General features: G+C 47.1%; 2 protein-coding genes across 3 annotated transcripts; one reads left to right on the plus strand and one right to left on the minus strand.

Moving 5' to 3' along the window:
- Positions 1-565: 565 nt before the first annotated feature.
- arhgef2 (rho/rac guanine nucleotide exchange factor (GEF) 2) lies at positions 566-22,198 on the minus strand. Its single transcript, XM_035607351.2, has 22 exons — positions 21,983-22,198; positions 13,105-13,267; positions 11,621-11,688; positions 10,546-10,609; positions 9,947-10,079; positions 9,567-9,670; positions 9,339-9,482; positions 8,895-9,145; positions 8,483-8,608; positions 8,235-8,352; positions 7,870-8,118; positions 7,673-7,749; positions 5,384-5,556; positions 4,614-4,681; positions 3,914-4,120; positions 3,720-3,788; positions 3,493-3,548; positions 3,191-3,232; positions 2,699-2,749; positions 2,239-2,541; positions 2,026-2,164; positions 566-1,930 (listed from the first exon to the last, which is right to left on the minus strand). The coding sequence occupies exons 1-22, from the start codon at positions 22,037-22,039 to the stop codon at positions 1,881-1,883; spliced, it is 2,712 nt and encodes a 903-aa protein (XP_035463244.1). The 5' UTR covers positions 22,040-22,198; the 3' UTR covers positions 566-1,880.
- Positions 22,199-23,234: 1,036 nt separating this feature from the next.
- On the plus strand, positions 23,235-25,926 carry tmem79b (transmembrane protein 79b). Of its 2 annotated transcripts, XM_035609147.2 has the most exons (6): positions 23,268-23,456; positions 24,203-24,315; positions 24,560-24,687; positions 24,782-24,976; positions 25,195-25,423; positions 25,530-25,926. In XM_035609147.2, exons 3-6 carry the CDS (start codon positions 24,582-24,584, stop codon positions 25,729-25,731), a joined length of 732 nt encoding a protein of 243 aa, XP_035465040.1. In that variant the 5' UTR covers positions 23,268-23,456; positions 24,203-24,315; positions 24,560-24,581; the 3' UTR covers positions 25,732-25,926. The 2 variants fall into 2 exon arrangements, with proteins under 2 accessions (XP_035465039.2, XP_035465040.1); XM_035609146.2 differs by having other exon boundaries at positions 23,235-23,456; positions 24,203-24,687.
- Positions 25,927-26,608: the final 682 nt, after the last annotated feature.

Below are 26,608 nucleotides of genomic sequence, written 5' to 3' on the forward strand. Positions count from 1 at the left end.
GTGTTGTCCTTCCTATCTACTCTTCCTTGACCGCAGTGGAAAACACCATGAGGTCAAGGAAAGGTGTCAAGGAGGATTCAAAGAACTTAGGAAAAATCGTCAGCGGTGCTCAGAGAATCCGACTAGACTTTCAGTAAATGACATTGTGATGAAACAACACATTTCTGTCGATGAACTACAAAAACCTCAGTGGCTCCATCAGCATGTTTCAGTGTTTTATGATTCAAATGTAACAGTAACTGACATCTGGGTCATATTCATACTCTTCTTTTTCTTCTACTTCTGATTGAGTCGTTCACGTTTGTAAATGACACGTCATGTTAAATATCGCTGCTGCACTGCATTGTGGGAAGCTCCAGTGTGTCCTCTGCTAAAGGAGATAGGCAAGGAAGCATTGAAGCTCCTTTTCTATGCACTTAGAGAATCTGAACATCATCATGGTGCTGAGGAAACACTTCAGGGTCAGTTCAGGATTAAGGAAACTTCCTAATACAATTTGACAATTGAGAATTTCATTCTCTTTGTGAAACCACATGATCCGAAACAAACAGGCAGCACACCAACATGTTGTCCAGCTGATTAGATTTATAAAGAGCACACAAACATAAAAACATGAAATCATTTACACTTCTGATCAAGTCTTTATACAACGGACACTAACGTCACGTCAATGTTTCTACTGTTTGAACGTGACACACCGTTTTCTATTAAAGAGCTCAGACTTATTTTGAAGTAAATATTACAGCGTCGTCTGTAAACTCCTCCGATTCGTTCAGATTTTCTCTTCATCATCACCAGCAGGTCGATCACATGACAAACTGTCGCCTATAAAACTGAACTTCACCTTAAAACGTGAGATCGAATCTGATGATCATCATCATCATCATCATCATCATCATCACTGCTGATTTACATTTACAATCACGTCAACATCAACCAAAGTCACAGAGACACAGGATTGTGTCCATGGCAACACAATCTTACAAGTTTGTAGTTAAGAATTCCTGAAGTGATTTTTCTTCAGACTTGATCAAGATCAGCATCAAACAAACTGATTGGTTCATCCAGCCGACCAATCAGAGACAGACTTCAGCAGTGACCTCAGGCTTCAAGATAATAAACAGCTTCTACTCCTCCACCCTATACACCCCCCTGTCTGTTGCCCCCCCCAGCTGTACCACCCCCCAGCTGTAGCGCCCCCCCCCCCCCACTCAGGCGGGTGGAGTCTATAGGTGAAAACCTGCATCATGTTCAGAGTGAACGAATGTTCTTCGTCTCACAACTTCTAGACTTTAAAAAAAACTTTTTTTTGGTTTCACATTTTTCACAAACAAACACGGATTTGTTTTTAACTCCGATAATAAAATCTGACATGATTTTTCCACTACTGAAGAAATTTACATCAACTGAACGCAGCGTTTATTACGCAGATTAAAACAGATTACACCCCCACAGTAACCAAAGGCACACTGGGTAATGTAGTGTGTCTCATGGTGAGTGTCTGTCACTGTCCTCACCTGACGAAGATGAGGCAGTGGGCGGGGCTTGTATAAAGTTAAAACTGTTATAAACACCACAAATCGTTTTTGAACCAAAAACTAAATTTACCTGAATATTCAACTTAATCTTTCCTTGAGATAAACGTCAGAACGTAGGAATTAAAACTGTGTAATGTCTCCCATGAAAACTGAGTAATAAGCCCCTCCCACCACAGCGCATGTGGGCGGGGCTCCAGCTGACATGATGATGTAAACGGGTCCAAGATTTTTAACAGCAATATTTAGGGGGGGAATGACATCATCTTTAGCTGACAATGACTGATCAGCCAGGGACATCACGGTTCTAGAGGTCAGGATGTCAGGAGGTCAGGTGTGTTGTGGTTAACTGGGTTCAGCTCCACACTCGCTCTCCTCAGGGATGTCCTGCAGGTCTGAGGGGTCAGAGGTCACACACTGAACCTGTCAATATATTAATTTACATACACCTTAAAATGGTCAATAATTGATTAGTTCATCTGATACGGACCTCTGGGGCTGTCAGAGCGAGGAGAGATCTTCATCATTTCCTCCTCTACCTCCTCTTTTCCTTCCGGGGAGCCGTCTAATTGGTCGACTGGGACAAGGGGGCGGAGCTCTAGTTCCCTGCTCCCACACTTGTTGCTCCTCTGCGAAAAGAAACACCAGAGATTAACTGAGTTTCTCTTCTGAGCAGTCGAACTGTTTGACCCCTCCCACCTACCTGGTTCTCCTTGATGACATCTCTCATCTCTCCGTTGCCCCTCCTCCTGCCGCCTTGTTCTGCCTCCTCCCTGTCAGGCCCCTCCCCCCTCAGACGCAGCCGTGTCACTTCCTCCTGCAGGAGGTCCACCTGCCGCCGTAAAAGTATTGCCTCACCGCTGGCGCCCAACCCCGTGTCCCGCGACACCGACCGACTGAGGCGGGGGCCAGAGCCGGGACTAGGGGTGGAGCAATGGGTGGTGGAGGGGGCGGGACCTGTACTGACTGATAGCTCCAGGATTGAGTCCTGACGAATCACAGCAGCCTGGGGGTGGAGTCAGTGACTGACTAAATATTCCATCATCATTATATGAGTAACTAACGTAAAAATGATAAACGATTGTACACAACAACAAACATAGTAAATAATAACAATAACAACAACAATAATAATAATGAACCGTTCCCTGCTGTCGTCATACCTGCAGGGCGTGAAGCTGGAGGCTCAGATTGACCAATCGCCGACGAGCTTCCTGTGGAGAGGGAAGGCGTTACAAATTTCTCTGACTGAACAAAACTCTACCAATTCCAGATCAAACTAATTATTCTTTATTTCCCTCACTCCCTGATCTCAGCCTGATCTCAGCCTGATCTCGCCCTGATCTCAGGGTGATCTGGCTCTGATCTGGCCCTGATCTCAGGCTGATCTGGCCCTGATCTGGCCCTGATCTCAGTCTGATCTGGCCCTGATCTCAGGCTGATCTGGGCCTGATCTCAGGCTGATCTGGCTCTGATCTGGCCCTGATCTCAGCCTTATCTGGCCCTGATCTCGCCCTGATCTGGCATCACTTCCCCTGATCTCAGCCTGATCACAATAGTAATAGTCACTTCACATGACAGCAGCTGCAGTGATCTGTAGGTCACATGATAGAGGAGGGATGTATCCATAATCAGAAATACAAAGTGTTTGTTACCTTGTTGAATGTACGTTCCTGCAGCTGATTCCCGTTTCTGTCCTGAGAGACAAACACAGAAAATATTTTCAAATATTATTAGTCGCTTGTTTATGTTCCAGATCAGAAGTTTGCCGTGATTTTATTTCAGATCACTGTGTCTAAAATACATTTCCTGTGCCGATGAAGATGAATACAGTAACTCGTCAGTGCATTTAGTTGAATGTTTTCAGTCTTTCACATTGTTTGACCTTTAAAAAGAAAAACTTGCAGCTTTAATCTGAATTGACATGAAAAACCTGACGTCAGAGGATTTTTCTAACCTTGGAGGATCCATGGTTAAGGTCCAGAGAACCGTCCAGAGAACCAGAGTCTCCGTCTGAGGATGAAGAACACAGGTCTGTTCATTTCTCAAACACTAGATGGCAGTGTCAACAAACAAAGACTTACTGTCTTTCTTAATGTAAAGTGATGTCACAAAGACCCTGAAATGATTCATTGATCATTTGACAAAATTATTAGAAGATTGATTTATCGTCATGTGACTCACTGCTGAGCTCCTGGTTGCCGTTGGTTACAGAGGATCTCTGGACTAACAGCAGCTCCATCAGTTTGTCGACTGAAAACAACAACAGTTCAACAGTTAAACTTCATTCAAACTATGAAAACTTTATAAAACTTTATTCAAAACTTTATGAAAACTTTATTCAAAACTTTATGAAAACTTTATTCAAAAGTTGAAACCTTCAGCGACGGCGGCCGTGAGGAGCGGCTCTGCCTGAGGAGCGTAAGGAGTGTCGGCCCTGAACAAGTTCCTGCAGAGCAACGAGCTGGAGGAGGAGCTCACCTCCACATCTCCTCCTCTTCCTGTCGCCTCCACCAGGTCAGAGAACAGAGTCACACGCTCCTGCAGGAGCTCCAGCACCTCCCTGTCCTTCTGCTGGATGTCAGCTGGGAGGAGAGAAAAACAGATGTAAGTGCAGTGGGAGGAGGAGGAGGAGGATGTGCAGTAGGAGGAGGTGGAGTAAGAGGAGGTGCAGTAGGAGGAGGTGCAGTAAGAGGAGGTGCAGTAGGAGGAGGTGCAGTAGGAGGAGGAGGAGGTGCAGTAAGAGGGGTGCAGTAGGAGGAGGTGGAGTAGGAGGAGGTGGAGTGAGAGGAGGTGCAGTAGGAGGAGGAGGAGGTGCAGTAAGAGGAGGTGCAGTAGGAGGAGGTGGAGTAGGAGGAGGTGCAGTAGGAGGAGGTGGAGTAAGAGGAGGTGCAGTAGGAGGAGGTGGAGTAAGAGTACGTGCAGTATGAGGAGGTGCAGGAAGAGGAGGTGCAGTAGGAGGAGGTGGAGTAAGAGTACATGCAGTATGAGGAGGTGCAGTAAGAGGAGGTGCAGTAGGAGGAGGTGGAGTAAGAGGAGGTGCAGTAGGAGGAGGTGCGGTAAGAGGAGGTGCAGTACCTTTGAGTCTTCGCAGTAAAGCTTTGTCTTCAGTCTCGATGAGAGGAAACTCGTCTCTGGAAGGAGAACTGAACAAAAACATGATACTTTGAAGTATTACTTTACTACAGTACTGACCCGAGAGCAGTTCTAGAGTACTGACCACGGGAACGCAGTACTGACCCGGTACTGATCGAGGGAACGCAGTACTGACCCGGTACTGACAGAGTGAACCCAGTACTGACCCGAGAGCAGTTCTAGAGTACTGACCGAGTGAACGCAGTACTGACCCGGTACTGACAGAGTGAACGCAGTACTGACCCGAGAGCAGTTCTAGAGTACTGACCGAGTGAACAGATTACTGACCCGAGAGCAGTTCTAGAGTACTGACCACGGGAACGCAGTACTGACCCGGTACTGACAGAGTGAACGCAGTACTGACCCGAGAGCAGTTCTAGAGTACTGACCGAGTGAACAGATTACTGACCCGAGAGCAGTTCTAGAGTACTGATCGAGGGAACGCAGTACTGACCCGGTACTGACAGAGTGAACCCAGTACTGACCCGAGAGCAGTTCTAGAGTACTGACCGAGTGAACGCAGTCCTGACCCGGTACTGACAGAGTGACCGCCGTACCGACCCGAGAGTAGTTGTAGAGTACTTACAGAGTGAACGCAGTAGTGACCCGGGACTGACAGAGTGAACGCAGTACTGACCCGAGAGCAGTTGTAGAGTACTGACAGAGTGAACGCAGTAGTGACCCGGTACTGACAGAGTGAATGCAGTACTGACCTGAGAGCAGCCTGCTGGATCCGCATCATCCAGGTTCGGCGGTCGTCTTTAGATGGAGCATGAAGTTCGTACATCTCTGGAGGGGTGGAGTCACTGATCAGGTACATCCCTCGCTCCTGATTGGCTATATCTCTGACGATCAGCTTCGTCAGAGAGACCACAGGAGACTTCTCCTGAGACAGAGAGACAGGTAGAAAGACAGGTTCAGGTGGGGTTGGACCGACTCTGTGGTTCTGCTGGGTCATGTCTAGGGACGAATGGGAAGAACCGTCAGGGTTTTAATTCGGCTCCTGTTCCAGTCTTCAATATTCCAAAACAGACTTGAGCGGTTCGTGAGTGTACCTGTTCCAGAACACCTGAGGTCACGGGTCTATGATGGACTTATTGGTTGTATCGTCAGCTGTTTGATTTGGACACTCAGGTAAAGATAGCGGCTGAGCTCTAAGCTGACGACCACCTAGTGGTGAGATGCCCAGGTAGCAGTGGGGGACGTAGGGGACATGGAAGTTGGATTCGGAGAGTCCTTCCTATTGTCTTTTCCTATCGAAAGAATGAGGTCAAGGAAAGGTGTCAAGGAGGATTCATAGGACTTATGAAAAGAGAATCCGACTCCACTGACACTAAACTATGTGGTCATGTGAATGTGGATGTTGTTGATGCGTCTGTCGTGGTGAAACTACACATTTCTGAAGATCAACTGCGAAAACCACAGCGGCTCGATCAGCATGTTTCAGTGTTTTATGATTCATATGTTACAGTAACTTACATCTGGATCATATTCAAACTCTTCCAGTGACAGACTGGCCATCTGGAATTTGGGCAAATGCCAGAAGGGCCGCCATCTATATGGGCCGCTCAGGGTAATTGTATTTGATAAAAATAATACTAATAGAAACAATTTGTATTTTCAAAAAGTTATTTTATCCATGCAGCCACAAACACAAGCCAGTTGTGCCTGTAAAGGCACACGACTTCATGGAGCCACTTTTAAAGAATGAGACTGTTTTGACTGTGCAGGTCTTCCCCCTTGTCAAAGTACCTCCAGACCAGCGGGACGGATCTCCTCCTGGACGCCCATCGGAAGGGTCAATAAACACACCAGTAGCTGAAAAACTTTTTGACATCGTGAAAGAGGCCGCACACAATTTTGTGAACTGGGCAAACACAAAATTCCTAAGTGAGGAATGTGAAATGGAAGTTGCCAGCAAAACAAAGAAAGAAAAGCTATGCCAGGGGAGTCTGGTGATGCAGCGGACACAGCTACGGACCCATTGGCTGTCTATAGAATCAACGTCCACAACGTCATTCTCCATACAGCATCCGAATGTGTGCATCGCCGGTTTCTGCAGCACAGGGAAATTTATGCTGATCTAGTGTTTCTGGATCCTTGTAATTTCCCGCTTCACATTTGATGATGATGCATCATGCAACAGTTGGGTTGTGGAATCTCGCCACACACTGGGACAGTCTGTCTCCACTCGGTGCAGTCAGACTGTCACAACTTGTTGCCTGGCAGTAGCCTACAATAAGTGATTTTAATCCAATACACTTTTTGTAAACAGCTGCGAATATTTCCTCATGGTCTGCTAGCTGTCGGTTCTTTTTGTGCGGGTTAGGGTTAGGGTTGCTGGGCACTGGCTGTAGCGATGTGCGTGTCGTTTGAGTGTGTTGTGAATTGCCGCATTCTGGTCAGTCTGTAGGGTTTTATGATTTTGATGTCAACATGTGGGTGGAATTGGTGTTGTTGTGTTTGAAAATAGGGCCTGGTTGTGTTGCAACTTCTTCTTCTTCTTCGAGAGAGACCAGGTATGACCAGGTGTGAACGGAGAGACCAGGTGTAACCAGGTGTGACCAGGTGTAACCAGGTGTGACCAGGTGTGACCAGGTGTGACCAGGTGTGACCAGAGAGACCAGGTGTGACCAGGTGTGACCAGAGAGACCAGGTGTGACCAGGTGTGACCAGGTGTGACCAGAGAGACCAGGTGTGACCAGAGAGACCAAGTGTGACCAGGTGTGACCAGAGAGACCAGGTGTGACCAGGTGTGACCAGAGAGACCAGGTGTGACTAGAGAGACCAGGTGTGACCAGAGAGACCAGAGAGACCAGGTGTGACCAGGTGTGACCAGAGAGACCAGGTGTGACCAGAGAGACCAAGTGTGACCAGGTGTGACCAGAGAGACCAGGTGTGACCAGAGAGACCAAGTGTGACCAGGTGTGACCAGAGAGACCAGGTGTGACCGGTGTGACCGGTGTGACCAGAGAGACCAGGTGTGACCAGGTTTGACTCACCAGGGATGCAAAGGTAAACTTCTGATCTTTCTCCTGAAGGAAAACCAGGATGTCTGACATCAGCAGGACCTGAACATCTGGACAGAAACACAGGGGCTGGTGAACAGATGAGCTCCACTCACATGAGGAAGTGTGATTACACAGCAGGTGAACAGGTGATACCTGTGAACAGGTAAACTGGCATCAGCTTCCCCTACCTTTCATCCTGGAGCCCTGGAGCTTCCAGAGAAACGTCCCCTCATGAAGGAGCCTCCTTCTCAGCAGCTCTCCTCCTCTGAATACTCCTCCTCCCCGGACCTCCGCCTGAGCCCGGGGGTCCAGACGGGCCTGGATCTCCTGCAGCCTCCTGGTTCGGTCCAGCTCCAGCACCTCCTGGTCCACAGAGCCAATCAGTTGCTTCAGAAGCTGCAGCGCCTGGCGAAGAGCCTGCGCCTCCTCCTCACTGCCTGCATGAGGTCACAGGGACATGGTCACAGCAGAGGTCAAAGGTTATAAGAGGTCTAAGGTCATTGGAGGTTCAAGGCCATCAGAGGTCGAAAGGTTATTAGAGGGCAGAATTTACCTTTGGTGTTGTCGAGGATCCGTTGGATGAGGACTGGGTACTTAGTGATTCGTTGTGTCACCAGAAGGATGCACTCCTGGACTCCATGACGACGCAGTAAAGGACCACGACAGACCCGCTGAGCATCATGGGAAAACAGATAAACAGATTGTCAATATCAGACCTGAACCAGTTTAAACCAGTTTACAACTAGGTTACCAAGACTGTCTAATGAAACCCAGGTTCTGAAACCCAGGTTCTGGTCTCACCCTGATGAACTGCTGTAGTCTTCGGTCTCGAGCAAAAACTTCTTTGTACAGTTTCACTGCTTTCGGGTGTCGACTGCAGAACTCAGAGTAAAGTTTCTTCATGTCGTCAGCACACTGACCTGAAAACTACACACACACACAAAAATAAATAAACTATCAGAGATTTTAAAATGAAGGAGTCATTGAATCTTGCTGTTGAAAGAAGTTAAATCAAAATGTTTGACTCGTCCAGTAGCTCAACACAAAATCGGACATTGTTCAGAAAGTTCTTCCAAAACTTTATAAATGTAAATTTTCTGCTGACCTGAGCAAATTTAAACCTTTTACTCATATTTTTTCTCTGAAATGAGAAACGTATTATATATTTTGTGACAGTGAAAATAGGTCAGCGAGGTCACCCGTGCTGCCGTACCTGTCGGAGAAGCAGGTCTCCAATGCGCCGGATGGCGAAGTTGCTGGTGCTGCCCTCCGTCAGTCCCTCCGTCCTGCGGAGCAGCAGCTCCAATAGGAAGCTGGAGTGGAGCTCCAGCAGCTGGTCCAGACAGGGGAAGATGGTGTGAACCACACCCGCCTCCAGCATCACCTCCTCCTGCATTCCCCGCCGGTACACTCCCTCCATGATCCGCAACGTCCGCACGTGGTGAAACTCAGTCTGGATCAGCTCTGAAAGACAGAGACAGTCTTCATGGTAACAGACACATAGAGACATCTCCATGACAACAGGAACAGACCACACGGAGGCGCAACAACAACATAGAACACGAACAAATAACAGATACATATACAGTTATACTTATGTGATATATACACAATATATACTGTGTTGTGTATATATATTGTGTTTATGTACACACACCATAGATGACGTCCTGTCGTTTGATGACGTCCTTGTGAAGCGTCTGAAGGAAGTTTGATTCCACAGCGAGACTCCAACTGTCGGCCTGTACACAACCGCCCTCCACCTGCAGCTGCTCCAGCAGGGGGCTCCACCACCACTCTCCTACACACACACACCGATGCTTGTTAGCAGTTGAGTCATTAGCCAATCAGCTCCACATGTTGATCAATAAAGTGATTGACAAACCGTCGTCGGTCAGAGACTCCATGGACAAAGTTCTGCTCCTGAAGTTCAACGACTCAGTGGACTGAGACAGAATCCTCCTGAGACCTGCAGAGTCCTCCGTCCCCCTGAGAGACAAACAGGTGAGAGGGAGACAGGTGACAGGCAGGCAGATGAGAGAGACACAAGTGATTAACCTAATGAATATTACTCTTAAACTAACACCATGACGGCCATCTTATTATCTATGTCTGTTACCATGACGACCAGCCCCTTTTTTGTCTGTTACCATGACGACCAGAGTGTCTGTTACTGTGGTTGCCGTGCGCAGAATCGTCGCACTGATCTGCACTAACAGAACGTGTTCACCTGCAACAACCAATGAGATCTTGTCTCATTCTCACCCTGCGATGTTATTGGTGGAGACGCTCTTCGCGAGTGAGAGTCCCGAGCGAACTCGTCTGGACCCGAGCAGCGACTGACGGAGACTGTCGGACGGATAGATGGCCGAGCTCGGACGCTCCTTCATCATCGGAGCTGGAGACGAAGAAAAGACGCCAGTGAACCGTCTTCATCAAATCCTACATTTCCCATCATGCAACTGGTCTCTCATGGTGTCAGACACACAGCAGGAGAAACAGAGAGGTGGGCAGACAGACAGGTGTAGAAACAGACAGGTAGGCGGACAGACAGGCGTACAGACAGACAGATGGAGAAACAGACAAGTAAGCAGACAGACAGGTGGGCAAACAGAGAGGTGGGCAGACAGACAGGTTGAGAAACAAAGAGGTAAGCAGACAGACAGGTGGGTAGACAGACAGGTGGAGAAAACAGACAGGTAAGGTAACAGACGGATGGGCAGAGAGACAGGTGGAGAAACAGACAGGTTGCAGACTGACAAGTGGGCAGACAGACAGGTGGAGAAACAGGTGGAACGACAGACAGCTGGAGAAACAGACCGGTGGAGACACAGACAGGGAGGCAGAGAGACAGGGAGGCTCACTTTTTGTCCGCAGGGCAACGTTCTGCAGAGCTGAACTGTTTCTGACCATCGACAGCTTCTGTTGCTGTTGGAGAGACAGACAGGTCATCAGGGAAGACAGGCAGACAGGTCATCAGGGAAGACAGACAGACAGGTCATCAGGGAATACAGATAGACATGTCATCAGGGAATACAGACAGACAGGTAACCAGAGAATACAGACAGACAGGTCACCAGGGAATACAGACAGACAGGTCATCAGAGAAGACAGACAGTTCACCAGGGAATACAGACAGACAGGTCACCAGGGAACACAGACAGACAGGTCATCAGGGAATACAGATAGACAGGTCATCAGGGAATACAGACAGACAGGTCACCAGAGAATACAGACAGACAGGTCACCAGGGAATACACACAGACAGGTCATCAGGGAAGACAGACAGGTCACCAGGGAATACAGACAGACAGGTCACCAGGGAACACAGACAGACAGGTCATCAGGGAATACAGATAGACAGGTCATCAGGGAATACAGACAGACAGGTCACCAGAGAATACAGACAGACAGGTCACCAAGGAATACAGACAGACAGGACATCAGGGAAGACAGACAGGTCACCAGGGAATACAGACAGACAGGTCACCAGAGAATACAGACAGACAGGTCACCAGGGAATACAGACAGACAGGTCATCAGGGAAGACAGACAGGTCATCAGGGAAGACAGACAAACAGACAGGTCACCAGGGAAGACAGACAAACAGGTCATTAGGGAAGACAGACGGACAGACAGGCAGTAGAGAGAGAGAGACAGTAGAGAGACGGACAGACAGGCAGTAGAGAGAGAGAGACAGAAAGTAGAGAGACGGACAGACAGACAAGTCATTAGTGAAGACAGACAGACAGGCAGTAGAGAGAGAGAGACAGAAAGTAGAGAGACGGACAGACAGACAAGTCATTAGTGAAGACAGACAGACAAGCAGTAGAAAGACAGACAGGCAGTAGAGAGAGACAGGCAGACAGGCAGGTCATCAGTGAAGACAGACAGACAGTAGAGAGAGACAGCCAGGCAGTAGAGAGAGACAGGTCTTACCTTCTGTTTCATCTTGGCACAGTTAGCCAAACTGTCTCTGCAGCGATTATGTATGGTGACATTGCAGGCTGAGAAAGACAGAGGTAGAGACAGAGAAAGAGAGATAGGTGAATCAGTGACAGGCTGTTTATTAATGATTAGTTTATTGTGAATGGATTTATTGATCTGTTAATAGAGTCGAATCAGTTGATCAGGACTGTGCTAGGTTCAGGTACAGTCGTGGTGCATTCAGGGTCAGGACTGTGTCAGGTTCAGATACAGTCGTGATGCATTCATGGTCAGGACCGTGTCTGGTTCAGGTACAGTCATGATGAGTTAAGGGTCAGGACCGTGTCAGGTTCAGGTACAGTCATGATGAGTTAAGGGTCAGGACCGTGTCAGGTTCAGGTACAGTCGTGGTGCATTCAGGGTCAGGACTGTGTCAGGTTCAGATACAGTCGTGATGCATTCATGATCAGGACCGTGTCAGGTTCAGGTACAGTCGTGATGTGTTCAGGGTCAGGACCGTGTCAGGTTCAGGTACAGTCGTGATGAATTCAGGGTCAGGACTGTGTCAGGTTCAGATACAGTTGTGATGCATTCAGGGTCAGGACCGTGTCAGGTTCAGGTACAGTCGTGGTGCATTCAGGGTCAGGACTGTGTCAGGTTCAGATACAGTTGTGATGCATTCAGGGTCAGGACCGTGTCAGGCTCAGGTACAGTCGTGATGCGTTCAGGGACAGGACCGTGTCAGGTTCAGGTACAGTCGTGGTGCATTCAGGGTCAGGACTGTGTCAGGTTCAGGTACAGTCGTGATGCGTTCAGGGTCAGGACCCACACACACACGCACGCACAGGCACACGTACACACGTACACACATACACACACACACACACACAGACACACACACGTGTGCCTTCAACCCAGTTCTCAGGGTTCATCCCCTGCAGCCAATCACAATGTAGGTCAGCAAGGTCACACACACACACACACACACACACACACACACACACACACACACACACACACACACACACACACACACACACACACACACACACACACACACACACACACAGACACACACACACACACACACACACACACACAGCTGAGATCATTTTAACATGTTTCACAATAGACTGACCCTATGTGAGTGTGTGTTTGTTTTCGTCTGAGTGTGTGTTAATCTGAACATGTACATCTGTTCATTGTGTAGGAGGATTAATACGCCGTCTGTCACAGACACACACACACACACACACACTGAGACTGAGACAAACACACACACTGAGACACACACACACACATACTGAGACACACACACAGCATTTCAGTTACTGCATCATTCTTCTTCTGATGATGTCACAACACTGATAGGATGAACCTTGATTTATCCCCCGGAGGGAACATGAAAAGGTCAAACAGCACAGATTAACTCCAGATGATATATATATATATTTTTTTTTTTTTGATTCGCTGTATAAACGTTGCGTATACGTTACCGGGGCAGCTGAGTGCCTCCTTGGCCGTGATGCTCCTGTTGCAGGACGAGCACAACGTGGTCGACGACACCGTCAGCGACGTGAAGAGGTGACCGTTACTGGACCTGGACTCTCTCTCCCTTGCCTCCTTCTCTCTCTCCTTTAGACGCTGCTTCTCCTTATTCTGAACACACACACAGACACACACACACACACTGATCAATGTTTTTTTCGGAGACAAAGACAAAAATGTGACCTCAGATGTGTTTATATAGTACAGTATATAGGTTGGTCCGGATTTAATTCCAGATATAATGACGTTGGTTCAGATTAACTACAGATGAAGTGACGTTGGTTCAGATTAACTCCAGATATAATGACGTTGGTTCAGATTAACTACAGATGAAGTGACGTTGGTTCAGATTAACTCCAGATGAAGTGACATTGTTCAGATTAACTCCAGATGAAGTGATGTTTGTTCAGATTAACTCCAGATGAAGTGACGTTGATTCAGATTAACTGCAGATGAAGTGACGTTGGTTCAGATTAACTCCAGAGGAAGTGAAGTGAGTTCAGATAAACTCCAAATTAAGGGACGACGGTTCAGATTAACTCCAGATGAAGTGACGTTGGTTCAGATTAACTCCAGATGAATTGACGTTGGTTCAGAATAACTCCAGATGAAGTGACGTCCGTTCAGATTATCTCCAGAGGAAGTGAAGTGATTTCAGATTAAGTGACGACGGTTCAGATTAACTCCAGATGAAGTGACGTTGGTTCAGATTAACTACAGATGAAGTGACGTTGGTTCAGATTAACTCCAGAGGAAGTGAAGTGAGTTCAGATTAACTCCAGATGAAGTGACGTTGGTTCAGATTAACTCCAGATGAAGTGGCGTTGGTTCAGATTAACTCCAGATGAATTGACGTTGTTTCAGAATAACTCCAAATTAAGTGACGTTGGTTCAGATTGACTCCAGATGAAGTGACGTTGGTTCAGATTAACTCCAGATGAATTGACGTTGGTTCAGAATAACTCCAGATGAAGTGACGTCCGTTCAGATTAACTCCAGAGGATGTGACGTGGGTTCAGATTAACTCCAGATGAAGTGACGTTGGTTCAGATTAACTCCAGATGAAGTGACGTTGGTTCAGATTAACTCCAGATGAATTGACGTTGTTTCAGAATAACTCCAGATGAAGTGACGTTGGTTCAGATTAACTCCAGAGGACGTGACGTGGGTTCAGATTAACTTCAGATGAAGTGACATTGTTCAGATTAACTCCAGATGAAGTGACGTTGGTTCAGATTAACTACAGATGAAGTGACGTTGGTTCAGATTAACTCCAGAGGAAGTGAAGTGAGTTCAGATTAACTCCAGATGAAGTGACGTTGGTTCAGATTAATTCCAGATGAATTGACGTTGGTTCAGAATAACTCCAGATGAAGTGACGTTGGTTCAGATTAACTCCAGAGGACGTGACGTGGGTTCAGATTAACTCCAGATGAAGTGACGTTGGTTCAGATTAACTCCAGATGAAGTGACGTTGGTTCAGATTATCTCTAGGGGAAGTGAAGTGATTTCAGATTAAGTGACGTTGGTTCAGATTAACTCCAGAGGAAGTGACGTTGGTTCAGATTGTCTCCAGATGAAGTGACGTTGGTTCAGATTAACTCAAGATGAAGTGACGTTGGTTCAGATTAACTCCAGATATAATGACGTTGGTTCAGATTAACTCCAGATGAAGTGACGTTGGTTCAGATTAACTCCAGATGAAGTGACGTTGGTTCAGATTAACTACAGATGAAGTGACGTTGGTTCAGATTAACTCCAGAGGAAGTGAAGTGAGTTCAGATTAACTCCAGATGAAGTGACGTTGGTTCAGATTAACTCCAGATGAAGTGACGTTGGTTCAGATTAACTCCAGATGAATTGACGTTGTTTCAGAATAACTCCAGATGAAGTGACGTTGGTTCAGATTAACTCCAGAGGACGTGACGTGGGTTCAGATTAACTTCAGATGAAGTGACATTGTTCAGATTAACTCCAGATGAAGTGACGTTGGTTCAGATTAACTACAGATGAAGTGATGTTGGTTCAGATTAACTCCAGAGGAAGTGAAGTGAGTTCAGATTAACTCCAGATGAAGTGACGTTGATTCAGATTAATTCCAGATAAATTGATGTTGGTTCAGAATAACTCCAGATGAAGTGACGTTGGTTCAGATTAACTCCAGAGGACGTGACGTGGGTTCAGATTAACTCCAGATGAAGTGACGTTGGTTCAGATTAACTCCAGATGGAGTGACGTTGGTTCAGATTATCTCTAGGGGAAGTGAAGTGATTTCAGATTAAGTGACGTTGGTTCAGATTAACTCCAGAGGAAGTGACGTTGGTTCAGATTGTCTCCAGATGAAGTGACGTTGGTTCAGATTAACTCAAAATGAAGTGACGTTGGTTCAGATTAACTCAAGAGGAAGTGACGTTGGTTTAGATTAACTCCAGATATAATGACGTTGGTTCAGATTAACTCCAGATGAAGTGACGTTGGTTCAGATTATCTCCAGAGGAAGTGAAGTGATTTCAGATTAAGTGATGTTGGTTCAGATTAACTCCAGATGAAGTGACGTTGGTTCAGATTAACTCCAGATGAAGTGACGTTGGTTCAGATTAACTCCAGATGAATTGACGTTGTTTCAGAATAACTCCAGATGAAGTGATGTTGGTTCAGATTAACTCCAGAGGACGTGACGTGGGTTCAGATTAACTTCAGATGAAGTGACATTGTTCAGATTAACTCCAGATGAAGTGACGTTGGTTCAGATTAACTCCAGATGAAGTGACGTTGGTTCAGATTAACTCAAGATGAAGTGACGTTGGTTCAGATTAACTCCAGATATAATGACGTTGGTTCAGATTAACTCCAGATGAAGTGACGTTGGTTCAGATTAACTCCAGATGAAGTGACGTTGGTTCAGATTAACTACAGATGAAGTGACGTTGGTTCAGATTAACTCCAGAGGAAGTGAAGTGAGTTCAGATTAACTCCAGATGAAGTGACGTTGGTTCAGATTAACTCCAGATGAAGTGACGTTGGTTCAGATTAACTCCAGATGAATTGACGTTGTTTCAGAATAACTCCAGATGAAGTGACGTTGGTTCAGATTAACTCCAGAGGACGTGACGTGGGTTCAGATTAACTTCAGATGAAGTGACATTGTTCAGATTAACTCCAGATGAAGTGACGTTGGTTCAGATTAACTACAGATGAAGTGATGTTGGTTCAGATTAACTCCAGAGGAAGTGAAGTGAGTTCAGATTAACTCCAGATGAAGTGACGTTGATTCAGATTAATTCCAGATGAATTGACGTAGGTTCAGAATAACTCCAGATGAAGTGACGTTGGTTCAGATTAACTCCAGAGGACGTGACGTGGGTTCAGATTAACTCCAGATGAAGTGACGTTGGTTCAGATTAACTCCAGATGGAGTGACGTTGGTTCAGATTATCTCTAGGGGAAGTGAAGTGATTTCAGATTAAGTGACGTTGGTTCAGATTAACTCCAGAGGAAGTGACGTTGGTTCAGATTGTCTCCAGATGAAGTGACGTTGGTTCAGATTAACTCAAGATGAAGTGACGTTGGTTCAGATTAACTCCAGATATAATGACGTTGGTTCAGATTAACTCCAGATATAATGACGTTGGTTCAGATTAACTCCAGATGAAGTGACGTTGGTTCAGATTATCTCCAGAGGAAGTGAAGTGATTTCAGATTAAGTGATGTTGGTTCAGATTAACTCCAGATGAAGTGACGTTGGTTCAGATTAACTCCAGATGAAGTGACGTTGGTTCAGATTAACTCCAGATGAATTGACGTTGTTTCAGAATAACTCCAGATGAAGTGATGTTGGTTCAGATTAACTCCAGAGGACGTGACGTGGGTTCAGATTAACTTCAGATGAAGTGACATTGTTCAGATTAACTCCAGATGAAGTGACGTTGGTTCAGATTAACTCCAGATGAAGTGACGTTGGTTCAGATTAACTCCAGATGAAGTGACGTTGGTTCAGATTAACTCCAGATGAATTGATGTTGTTTCAGAATAACTCCAGATGAAGTGACGTTGGTTCAGATTAACTCCAGAGGACGTGACGTGGGTTCAGATTAACTTCAGATGAAGTGACATTGTTCAGATTAACTCCAGATGAAGTGACGTTGGTTCAGATTAACTACAGATGAAGTGACGTTGGTTCAGATTAACTCCAGAGGAAGTGAAGTGAGTTCAGATTAACTCCAGATGAAGTGACGTTGGTTCAGATTAATTCCAGATGAATTGACGTTGGTTCAGAATAACTCCAGATGAAGTGACGTTGGTTCAGATTAACTCCAGAGGACGTGACGTGGGTTCAGATTAACTCCAGATGAAGTGACGTTGGTTCAGATTAACTCCAGATGAAGTGACGTTGGTTCAGATTATCTCTAGGGGAAGTGAAGTGATTTCAGATTAAGTGACGTTGGTTCAGATTAACTCCAGAGGAAGTGACGTTGGTTCAGATTGTCTCCAGATGAAGTGACGTTGGTTCAGATTAACTCAAAATGAAGTGACGTTGGGTCAGATTAACTCAAGAGATAGTGACGTTGGTTCAGATTAACTCCAGATATAATGCTGTTGGTTCAGATTAACTCAAGATGAAGTGACGTTGGTTCAGATTAACTCAAGAGGAAGTGACGTTGGTTCAGATTAACTCAAAATGAAGTGACGTTGGTTCAGATTAACTCAAGAGGAAGTGACTTTGGTTCAGATTAACTCCAGATGAAATGACGTTGGTTCAGATTAACTTTGTTACTCAGTGGCGGACTCAGGCTGTTTGAGGGGCAGGGGAGGATAATATAAAGGGCACCTACTGCACGACATGGGGCTCCACCAACGCGCAAGGTCTTTGAGAGACTCTGGGGGGGGGGCCTCAGACCCTCTAAAGGGGTCCGGGGTCAGGCCCCTCCGGAAGAAAAATGTGTACATTTCATAGTTAAATCCATCAATCTGGTGAATTAAGATAGCAATTTAGGAGGCTAGATCTATGAAGGACTTCATGCCAGTGTCAACAATTGTGTGATAAAGACTTACAATATATACATGTGTTGTATGGACACTGAGGAGGGAGGGGGGGACCCCTGACCCCTGAGTCCACCAGTGCTCTTACTGTTAGTTTGTATCAGTCTGTTTCTCAGTTGAACTTCCCTTTTCATTTTTCTCAAACTTATGCTCTGTACTGGGAGGGGCAGGAAGGGGAAGTGTGTGTGTGTGTGTGTGTGTGTGTGTGTTTGTTTGTGTGTGGACACAAAGTTCGAAGGAGAGATGTAGACTACGACTCCCAGGATGCATTTCACTGACAAACGGCCAATCACAGAGCTTTGTGTTGTTTCCTGAAACCTGACGAAACATCTGCTTCAGCGTCTGACAGAGAAACGTTGTGTCGGTGAAACGTTCGCCACCATTTTCACAATTAAACAGAAAAGTCTTTGATTCACGATGAAGTGAGAACAGACAAACATTCTCTCTCACCTGAAGAATCATCAATATGTTTATATATTTAATTAACATTAACATCAATAATCAGTCTGTATTGATCAGAGAACTGACAGACTCTGTCTTTAAACCAGGACGGTGATCAGCTGATCAATAAATAAAGAGCTCAGTGATGGAGGGACATAAAGAGGCCTCTGTCAGGAGTGGGGGGGGGGGGGGGGTCATGAGACAGAGAGAGAGAGAGAGAGAGAGAGAGAGAGACAGACAGACAGACAGAGAGAGACAGACTGGTTACTGAGTCAAGTGAAGGGAGCTGAGGAGCTTCAATGCTTCCTATCTCATCTCCTTTAGGAGACATCGAGCATCCTTTACCAAAAGAAAGGATGGCGTCCCACAATTCTTTGCTACATCAACATTTAAAGCAACACAGTGCTGAAGTTTGTGAAGAAACAAGTCAATGAATAGATCAGCTGATCTATAATAAAACTATGACATCATCACATGATTTCTCCTTTGTCACAAGAACATCACTGCCCCTCGACGGGCGGGCAGCCACCATCACTGCTCATGCCTCACTGCGAGGGGCAGGCAGCCACCATCACTGCTCCTCCCTCACTGCGAGGGGCGGGGAGCCACCATCACTGCTCCTCACTGTGAGGGGCGGGCAGCCACCATCACTGCTCCTCACTGTGAGGGGCGAGCAACCACCATCACTGCTCCTCCCTCACTGCTAGGGGCAGGCAGCCACCATCACTGCTCCTCACTTTGAGGGGGCGGGCAGCCACCATCACTGCGAGGGGCGGGCAACCACCATCACTGCTCCTCCCTCACTGCTAGGGGCAGGCAGCCACTATCACTGCTCCTCACTATGAGGGGCGGGCAGCCACCATTACTGCTCTTCCCTCACTGCGAGGGACAGGCATCCACCATCACTGCTCCTCCCTCACTGCGAGGGGCGGGCAGCCACCATCACTGCTCCTCCCTCACCGCGAGGGGCCGGCAGCCACCATCATAGCTCCTCACTGTGAAGGGCGGGAAGCCACCATCACTGCTCCTCCCTCACTGCGAGGGGCGGGCAACCACCATCACTCCTCCTCCCTCACTGCTAGGGGCAGGCAGCCACCATCACTGCTCCTCCCTCACTGCAAGGGGCGGGCAACCACCTTCAATGCTCCTCCCTCACTGCTAGGGGCAGGCAGCCACCATCACTGCTCCTCACTATGAGGGGCGGGCAGCCACCATCACTGCTCTTCCCTCACTGTGAGGGGCCGGCAGCCACCATCACTGCTCCTCCCTCACTGCGAGGGGCAGGCATCCACCATCACTGCTCCTCCCTCACTGCGAGGAGCGGGCAACCACTATCACTGCTCCTCACTATGAGGGGCGGGCAGCCACCATCACTGCTCTTCCCTCACTGCGAGGGACAGGCATCCACCATCACTGCTCCTCCCTCACTGCGAGGGGCGGGCAGCCACCATCACTGCTCCTCCCTCACCGCGAGGGGTCGGCAGCCACCATCATAGCTCCTCACTGTGAGGGGCGGGAAGCCACCATCACTGCTCCTCCCTCACTGCGTGGGGCGGGCAACCACCATCACTCCTCCTCCCTCACTGCTAGGGGCAGGCAGCCACCATCACTGCTCCTCACTATGAGGGGTGGGCAGCCACCATCACTGCTCCTCCCTCACTGCAAGGGGCGGGCAACCACCTTCAATGCTCCTCCCTCACTGCTAGGGGCAGGCAGCCACCATCACTGCTCCTCACTATGAGGGGTGGGCAGCCACCATCACTGCTCTTCCCTCACTGCGAGGGGCGGGCATCCACCATCACTGCTCCTCCCTCACTGCGAGGGGCGTGCAGCCACCATCACTGTTCCTCCCTCACTGCGAGGGGCGGGCAGCCACCATCACTGCTCCTTCCTCACTGGCCGTATGTACCTTTGAGGACACCGGGGTTCAGACGTCAGTATTACCCCCCCCCCCCCCAACATACACTTGTACAAGATAAAGATCCGACTTGTTCCTCTGATCATCATCACCGTCATGTGGGTGGTGGGCGACTGAGGAGACAGTGAAGTGGATTATCTTGTCGTAACCATACGATCTTTGATCAAAGCAGTGGTATTGGGTTTAGTGTCAACCAGTCAGGGTCTTCCTCCCGACGGCAGCAGCTGAGTGACGGAGGCAGATCAGTGAATTGAACGAAAAACTGCCTTGCTGTCATGCTGCGTTCAAACAGAGCAGTGGCCACTGACGCCACCAACTGTTGACGTAATGTTGGTTAGTTTCACTTGAGTGAACGTGAAAGTTAATTTATATGGTCGTCCTCAGGTTAGTTGTATGAATAAGTTCTGCTCTCTCTATGGTTAGTCAACGTAAACACACCTACACACACACACACACTTTGTGTGATATGTGAAGTGTACTGCTACCATCTCTGCTCTCTCGGTATCGTTAGTCTCTATAAATTAAATGTATTATTATTATTATTATTTGTGCTCCTGCCCACTTACGTGGTTTTGAAGCTACTGTTTTACAAACGTCTTAAAGGTACATATTTAGATCGGGGACGCGGATCAAGTCATCAAGTCATCGACTGAACTTTTCCAGTGCAGAGGAAACTGACGCATTTCACAATAAGTATTTGACAAACGACAGTCCAGAAGTATTCAAGTACTATAAGTAGGATCAAGAGTATTTGAGTATTTTATTATTTCAGTCTGAAGACCAATAACAAACCGGCAGAGGTCAGAGGTCAAACACTTCCTTCCTGTATGACCACACGAGCGCGCGCGCGCGCACACACACACACACACAAGGCCTCCCCTCCCCCCGCTCGTTTCCTCCTGCAGGACAAAGCGGCCACGCTGCTGTTAACGGACTCACACTGAAACACAACGAAACACAGTGAAGCACACTGAACACACACACACACACACACACACACACACACACACACACACACACACCTCTGTAAAAACATTAAACCGGTTCAGTCTGAACTGAAAGAAGAAAAGTCGTTTCCCGTTTCTTCTCTCCCCAAACTTCACCGTCTGTTCTCACACACGGACACACACACGGACACACACACACCGCTGATCACACGCCAATCACCGCCAATCAATCATCAATACAAGTGTCGATAATCCCTCAACAGCTGCAGTAACGGAATAAAACGTTTTTCCAGATGTGAGGCGGGACAAAGACGACAGACAGAACAAACGGAAAGTGATCCACACTCCCACAATTCACCGCGCTGTCTGATCAATAAGGTCCAAACTGTGTGATCACTCCACAATCACCAATATTGATCCGTAAAATCAGCGTGCACGCGCAGCGAGCGCCTTTCTTTCAGTTTTTTGTGGTGAACTCACCTTCTGGTTGATTTCCTTCATCCTGTCCTGTCTCCTGCTCTCCAGCAGCCGGGACATCCCCTCACACTGATCGAACACACCTCACTGATCGATCACTGATCGATCAGTAATCAATAACTCCTCTGCAGCTGATCACTGCTGTTCTGGGGAACTGTCGGGTTCTGGTCCCGGAGCGGTCCGCAATCTGACTCTAAGGAGGCGGGGCTTCTCACTGACGGACAGGGTCGCTTTCTACTTCTGACCAATAGCAGCTCAGCCCGCTGCTGCGCGCTGAGCCAATCTCCTCAACGCTCGCACTCCATGCCCCGCCTATTGGCATCTGTCAGGGAGCGCTTGTTTTAAACGCCGGAGCGGTGACGTGGCGATGTTGGGTGGAGTCCGTTTCTATGACAACGTGTCATTGTGTCACGTGATGTGGTACAACCAAACAGAGAGCTGCAGAAGGTCACGTGACCGATGACGTCACCCAGAAACGATGGATTAACTCCTCCCGCGGAAAAGCAACAGCTGCTGTGTGACGTGGAACCACCGCACAACTAGCGCCGCCCGCTCCGCGCAGCCACGGTGTAAATATGAAGCAATCCGGTTTATAACGGAAACACAAAGACAGACGCAGACAAGATACTATACTGCAGTAGTACTGCATTTATAAACTGTACTGCAGCCGTACTGCATATATACTGTACAGCAGTAGTACTGCATTTATAAACTGTATTTACTGCAGTAGCACTGCATTTATATACTCTACTGCAGTATTGCTGCATTTGTAAACTGTACTGCAGTAGTACTGCATTCATAACCTGTATGTACTGCAGTAGTACTGCATTTATAAACTGTACTGCTGTAGTACTGCTTTCATAAACTGTACTTTATTAGACCTGCATTTATATACTGTACTGCAGTAGTACTGTATTTATAAACTGTACTGCAGTTGTAATGGATGTATATACTGTACTACACTAGTTCTGCATTTATATACTGTACTGCTGTAGTACTGCAGTTTATAAATGCAGTAATACAGCATTTATACACTGTAATGCAGTAATAAGGCATTTAGTTATTTTCATTAGTCCTGCATTATAAACTCTATTGCATTAGAACTTCATTGATATACTGTCCTGCAGTAGTAGTGCATTCATATGATGTACTGCAGTAAAATACTTATTATACAGTTACTTGTTATACAGTTTACTTGTAGTACTTTTTATACATTTCAACAATAGTGTGTTAACCACAGTACAGACACTTGTAGTACTTTGTGTGATCTACTGTATCTACACGTGAGTATTTTACTCTTTAATGCGCCGGAGACGTTTCCTTTAAGAGGAAACTTTCTCTTCACTCACCTGACGTGAGCAAGAGGGCACACCTGAGAAACTTCCGGAGTGTTTGACAACAACAACAACAGAAGAAGAAGAAGAAGAAGAAGAAGACAAAGAAGACGAAGAAGACGAAGAAGACAACAAAGACCTCGGTCAGTGTTTCATATTTAATCATCTTTAATCCGAGTCGAGTCTCTTGAGCGTCAGTCGACCTCTGTTAGCATGTTAGCGTGTTAGCACGGCGCTACGGGCCTGTTCTGTTCAGTTCGATTATTGATCATTCGATGATCATCGTTTATTTCTGATCACTGGTCACTTACACACGTGGTCGGTGATGATGACGCAGTAGATGACGTGTCACACCATTTAAGTTTGAGTTTAAATTCATCCTGATGTTTAATCTGAAGCACGTCACGGGCGCCATGTTACAGACAGTGACGTCATATGTAAAAAAGAAAACTCACCTTCAGCTGCTGCGTGTTTATTATTAAATATGTGGGTGGATCATGTCATCGATAAACTACATGTTCCTATCAATAAACAACAGGTAGATATCCATAAACAACAGGTAGATATCCATAAACTACATGTAGATATCAATAAACTACAGGTGGATATTCTGAAAACTACATGTAGATATCAATAAACTACAGGTGGATATTCTGAAAACTACATGTAGATATCAATAAACTACAGGCAGATATCAATACACTACAGGTGGATATTCATTAACTACAGGTCGATATTATTCATTAACTACAGGTGGATATTGATAAACTACAAGGTTCCACTTGTAACAGTTTTGAAATTGATTGATAATAACATTTTGATAATTAATTACGTTTGTACCAATCAGGATTCTTTAAAAACTGATCAATGAACTTTCTGGTCTGCTTAGGAAGCAGACGATGACGAGAGACGACGAGGTGTTGACGTCGGCCAAGATGGAGCCCAGCACCCTGCAGTGGCCTGGAGGGGGACAGACAGGGGGACAGACAGGGGGACAGACAGGTAAAGGGGATAGGATGAGTGAGGTGGACAGTTGGACAGAGAGTGAGAGAGAGCTGATGGCAGAGGGGGAAAGGAGGGGGGTCGGACAGGTAGGGGCACGTGAAGTTGAGGGGGTGGGGTTAGTTGGTGAGTGGGAGGAGTTGAGGAAAGAGTGGGTGGAGCCTGTAGAAAACCACCTTCCAGAGAGAGCTGCTCAGGTGTTCAACCCTGCGGTGACCGTCCTCCCCTCCCCCTCGTCACCCAGAAACAATGAGGCATTCTGGGACATGGAGTCAGAGAAGAGTCCCTTCCTGGGTCCCAGAGGAGTGCCCCAGGACTACAACCAAGATGGCTACCACTATGAGTGGACCGAAGACCCGCCTTCTGCCAGATGTAAATGCAACCTTTCCTCACCTGTTTGTCTCACCTCTCAACCCCTCTCTCAGGTTGGCGGGATTTAACCTGTCTCTCTCTCTCTCTCTCTCAGGTGGGCGGGGCTGTCCCACCAGAGATATCCTGAAGGTGGGCGTATCCCTGGTTACCTCAGCGCTCTTCTTCCCCTTCCTGTTGTGGGGAGGATTTGTGTTCCTGCCGTTTGACGCCCCCCTGCTGGACGGTGCCCCCCTGAGGCTCATCTACACGCTGCGCTGCTCTGTATTCGCTGCCACGCCCGTCGTCCTCGGTGAGTTAGACACAGTCAACTGACATCAGCTGTCTCACCTGTTTGTCTTTCAACTGTCTGTCCTATCTGACCCGTCTGTCTCTGTCTCACCTGTTTGTCTCTGTTTCACCAGTTTGTCTCACCTGTCTGTATGTCTGACTTGTCTGTCTGTCTGATCTGTCTTTCACCTGTCTATCTCTGTCTCCCACCTGTTTCTGTCTCACCTGTCTGTCTCTCAGGTTGGCTGGTCCTGGGCGTCACTCGACTGCGTTCAGGTGTGTTGAGGCCTCAGTTTGAGGAGGTGAAGGAGGCGGAGCTTCACAAGGTCACCGTCCACCGTCGCTTTGTCTCTGACTCCTCCTCCCTGTTCCTGATCTACTTCCTGCAGCTGGTTGTCATGGCGATGTACCTGAGCCAAGAGCACCTGAAGCTCGTGCCCCTGCTGACCGTCGTCTTCGCCTTCGGACGGTGAGATTTAAAGATACGCTTTGAAACGACTCAAAGGTGCGTTTGTTTTGCATCTCCAGGTCGATTTAAAGTTTGAACTCAAGGTGCGTTTGTTTTGCGTTTGCAGGTTGGTTTACTGGGTGGCCGCAGCTTTTGGAAGCAGCATCCGAGGTTTTGGTTTTGGCCTCTCTTTCCTGCCAAGTCTCGCCATGATGGTCGCCAATGTCTACTTCATCATTACGGTGGAGGCGGCAGGGAGCGTCTTCAGCCTCCTGCCTCCTGGGGAGGTGCTGACTCCACCCGCCGGCAGACAGAGGTTCTGGGGATGAGAGCTGATCACTGATCAATAACTCCTGTCTGCCCATGTTTTTTTGACTTTATATTTTTATGAACTGAGTAGAAATAGTTGTTTATAAAAGTCCCGCCCACTTTGTGTATAACCCCGCCCTCTGGGATCTGATTGTTAAATCGTTTTATGATGGTTAAATATTTGACGTTTCACAATAAAAGAATGAAAACCATAATTTCCTGCGTGGACAGTTTGTCAGTATTGATTTTTGATCAATGTATTAGCCCCACCCACAATCTGAAACCCCTAAATATGATAATAATAATAATGATCATATCCATCTATCATCTGTGGAGCGAGAGGTAGGGTTCATCCTGGTCGCAATCCAATCACAGGACGAGAATATGATGATTATATAATAATATTAATAATAATATAAATCATGCATAATGCTGAAAATCAGTAAGGTCAGTTTAACTATCGACTCTTCAGCTAATGGAACTTTTAAATGAGTCTGATTTTTAATGCAAAAAGAGGAGAAGGAAAAGAGGAGGAGGAGGACGCGGAGGTGAAGAAGAGAGGAGGAAGAAGAAAGAACAAAGGAGGAGGCCGAGGAGGTGAAGAGAAGAGGACGAGAGGGAGGATGAAGAGAGGAGGAGGTGAAGAGAAGACGAGAGGAGGAAGAAGAGGAGGAAGAGAGGAGGACGAGGAGGTTAAGAAGAGAAGAAGAAAGGAGCATGAGAGGAAGAAGAAAGGAGGATGATGAAGAGGTGAAGAAGAGAAGAGAGGAGGAAGAAGAAAGGAGGATGATGAAGAGGTGAAGAAGAGAAGAGAGGAGGAAGACGAAAGGAGGATGAGGACGAGGAGTTGAGGAAGAGAAGAAGATGAGGAGGAAGAAGAGAAGAGGACGATGAGGA

This window comes from Scophthalmus maximus, chromosome 10 (genome assembly GCF_022379125.1).
Source record: "Scophthalmus maximus strain ysfricsl-2021 chromosome 10, ASM2237912v1, whole genome shotgun sequence".
Lineage (NCBI taxonomy): Eukaryota > Metazoa > Chordata > Actinopteri > Pleuronectiformes > Scophthalmidae > Scophthalmus > Scophthalmus maximus.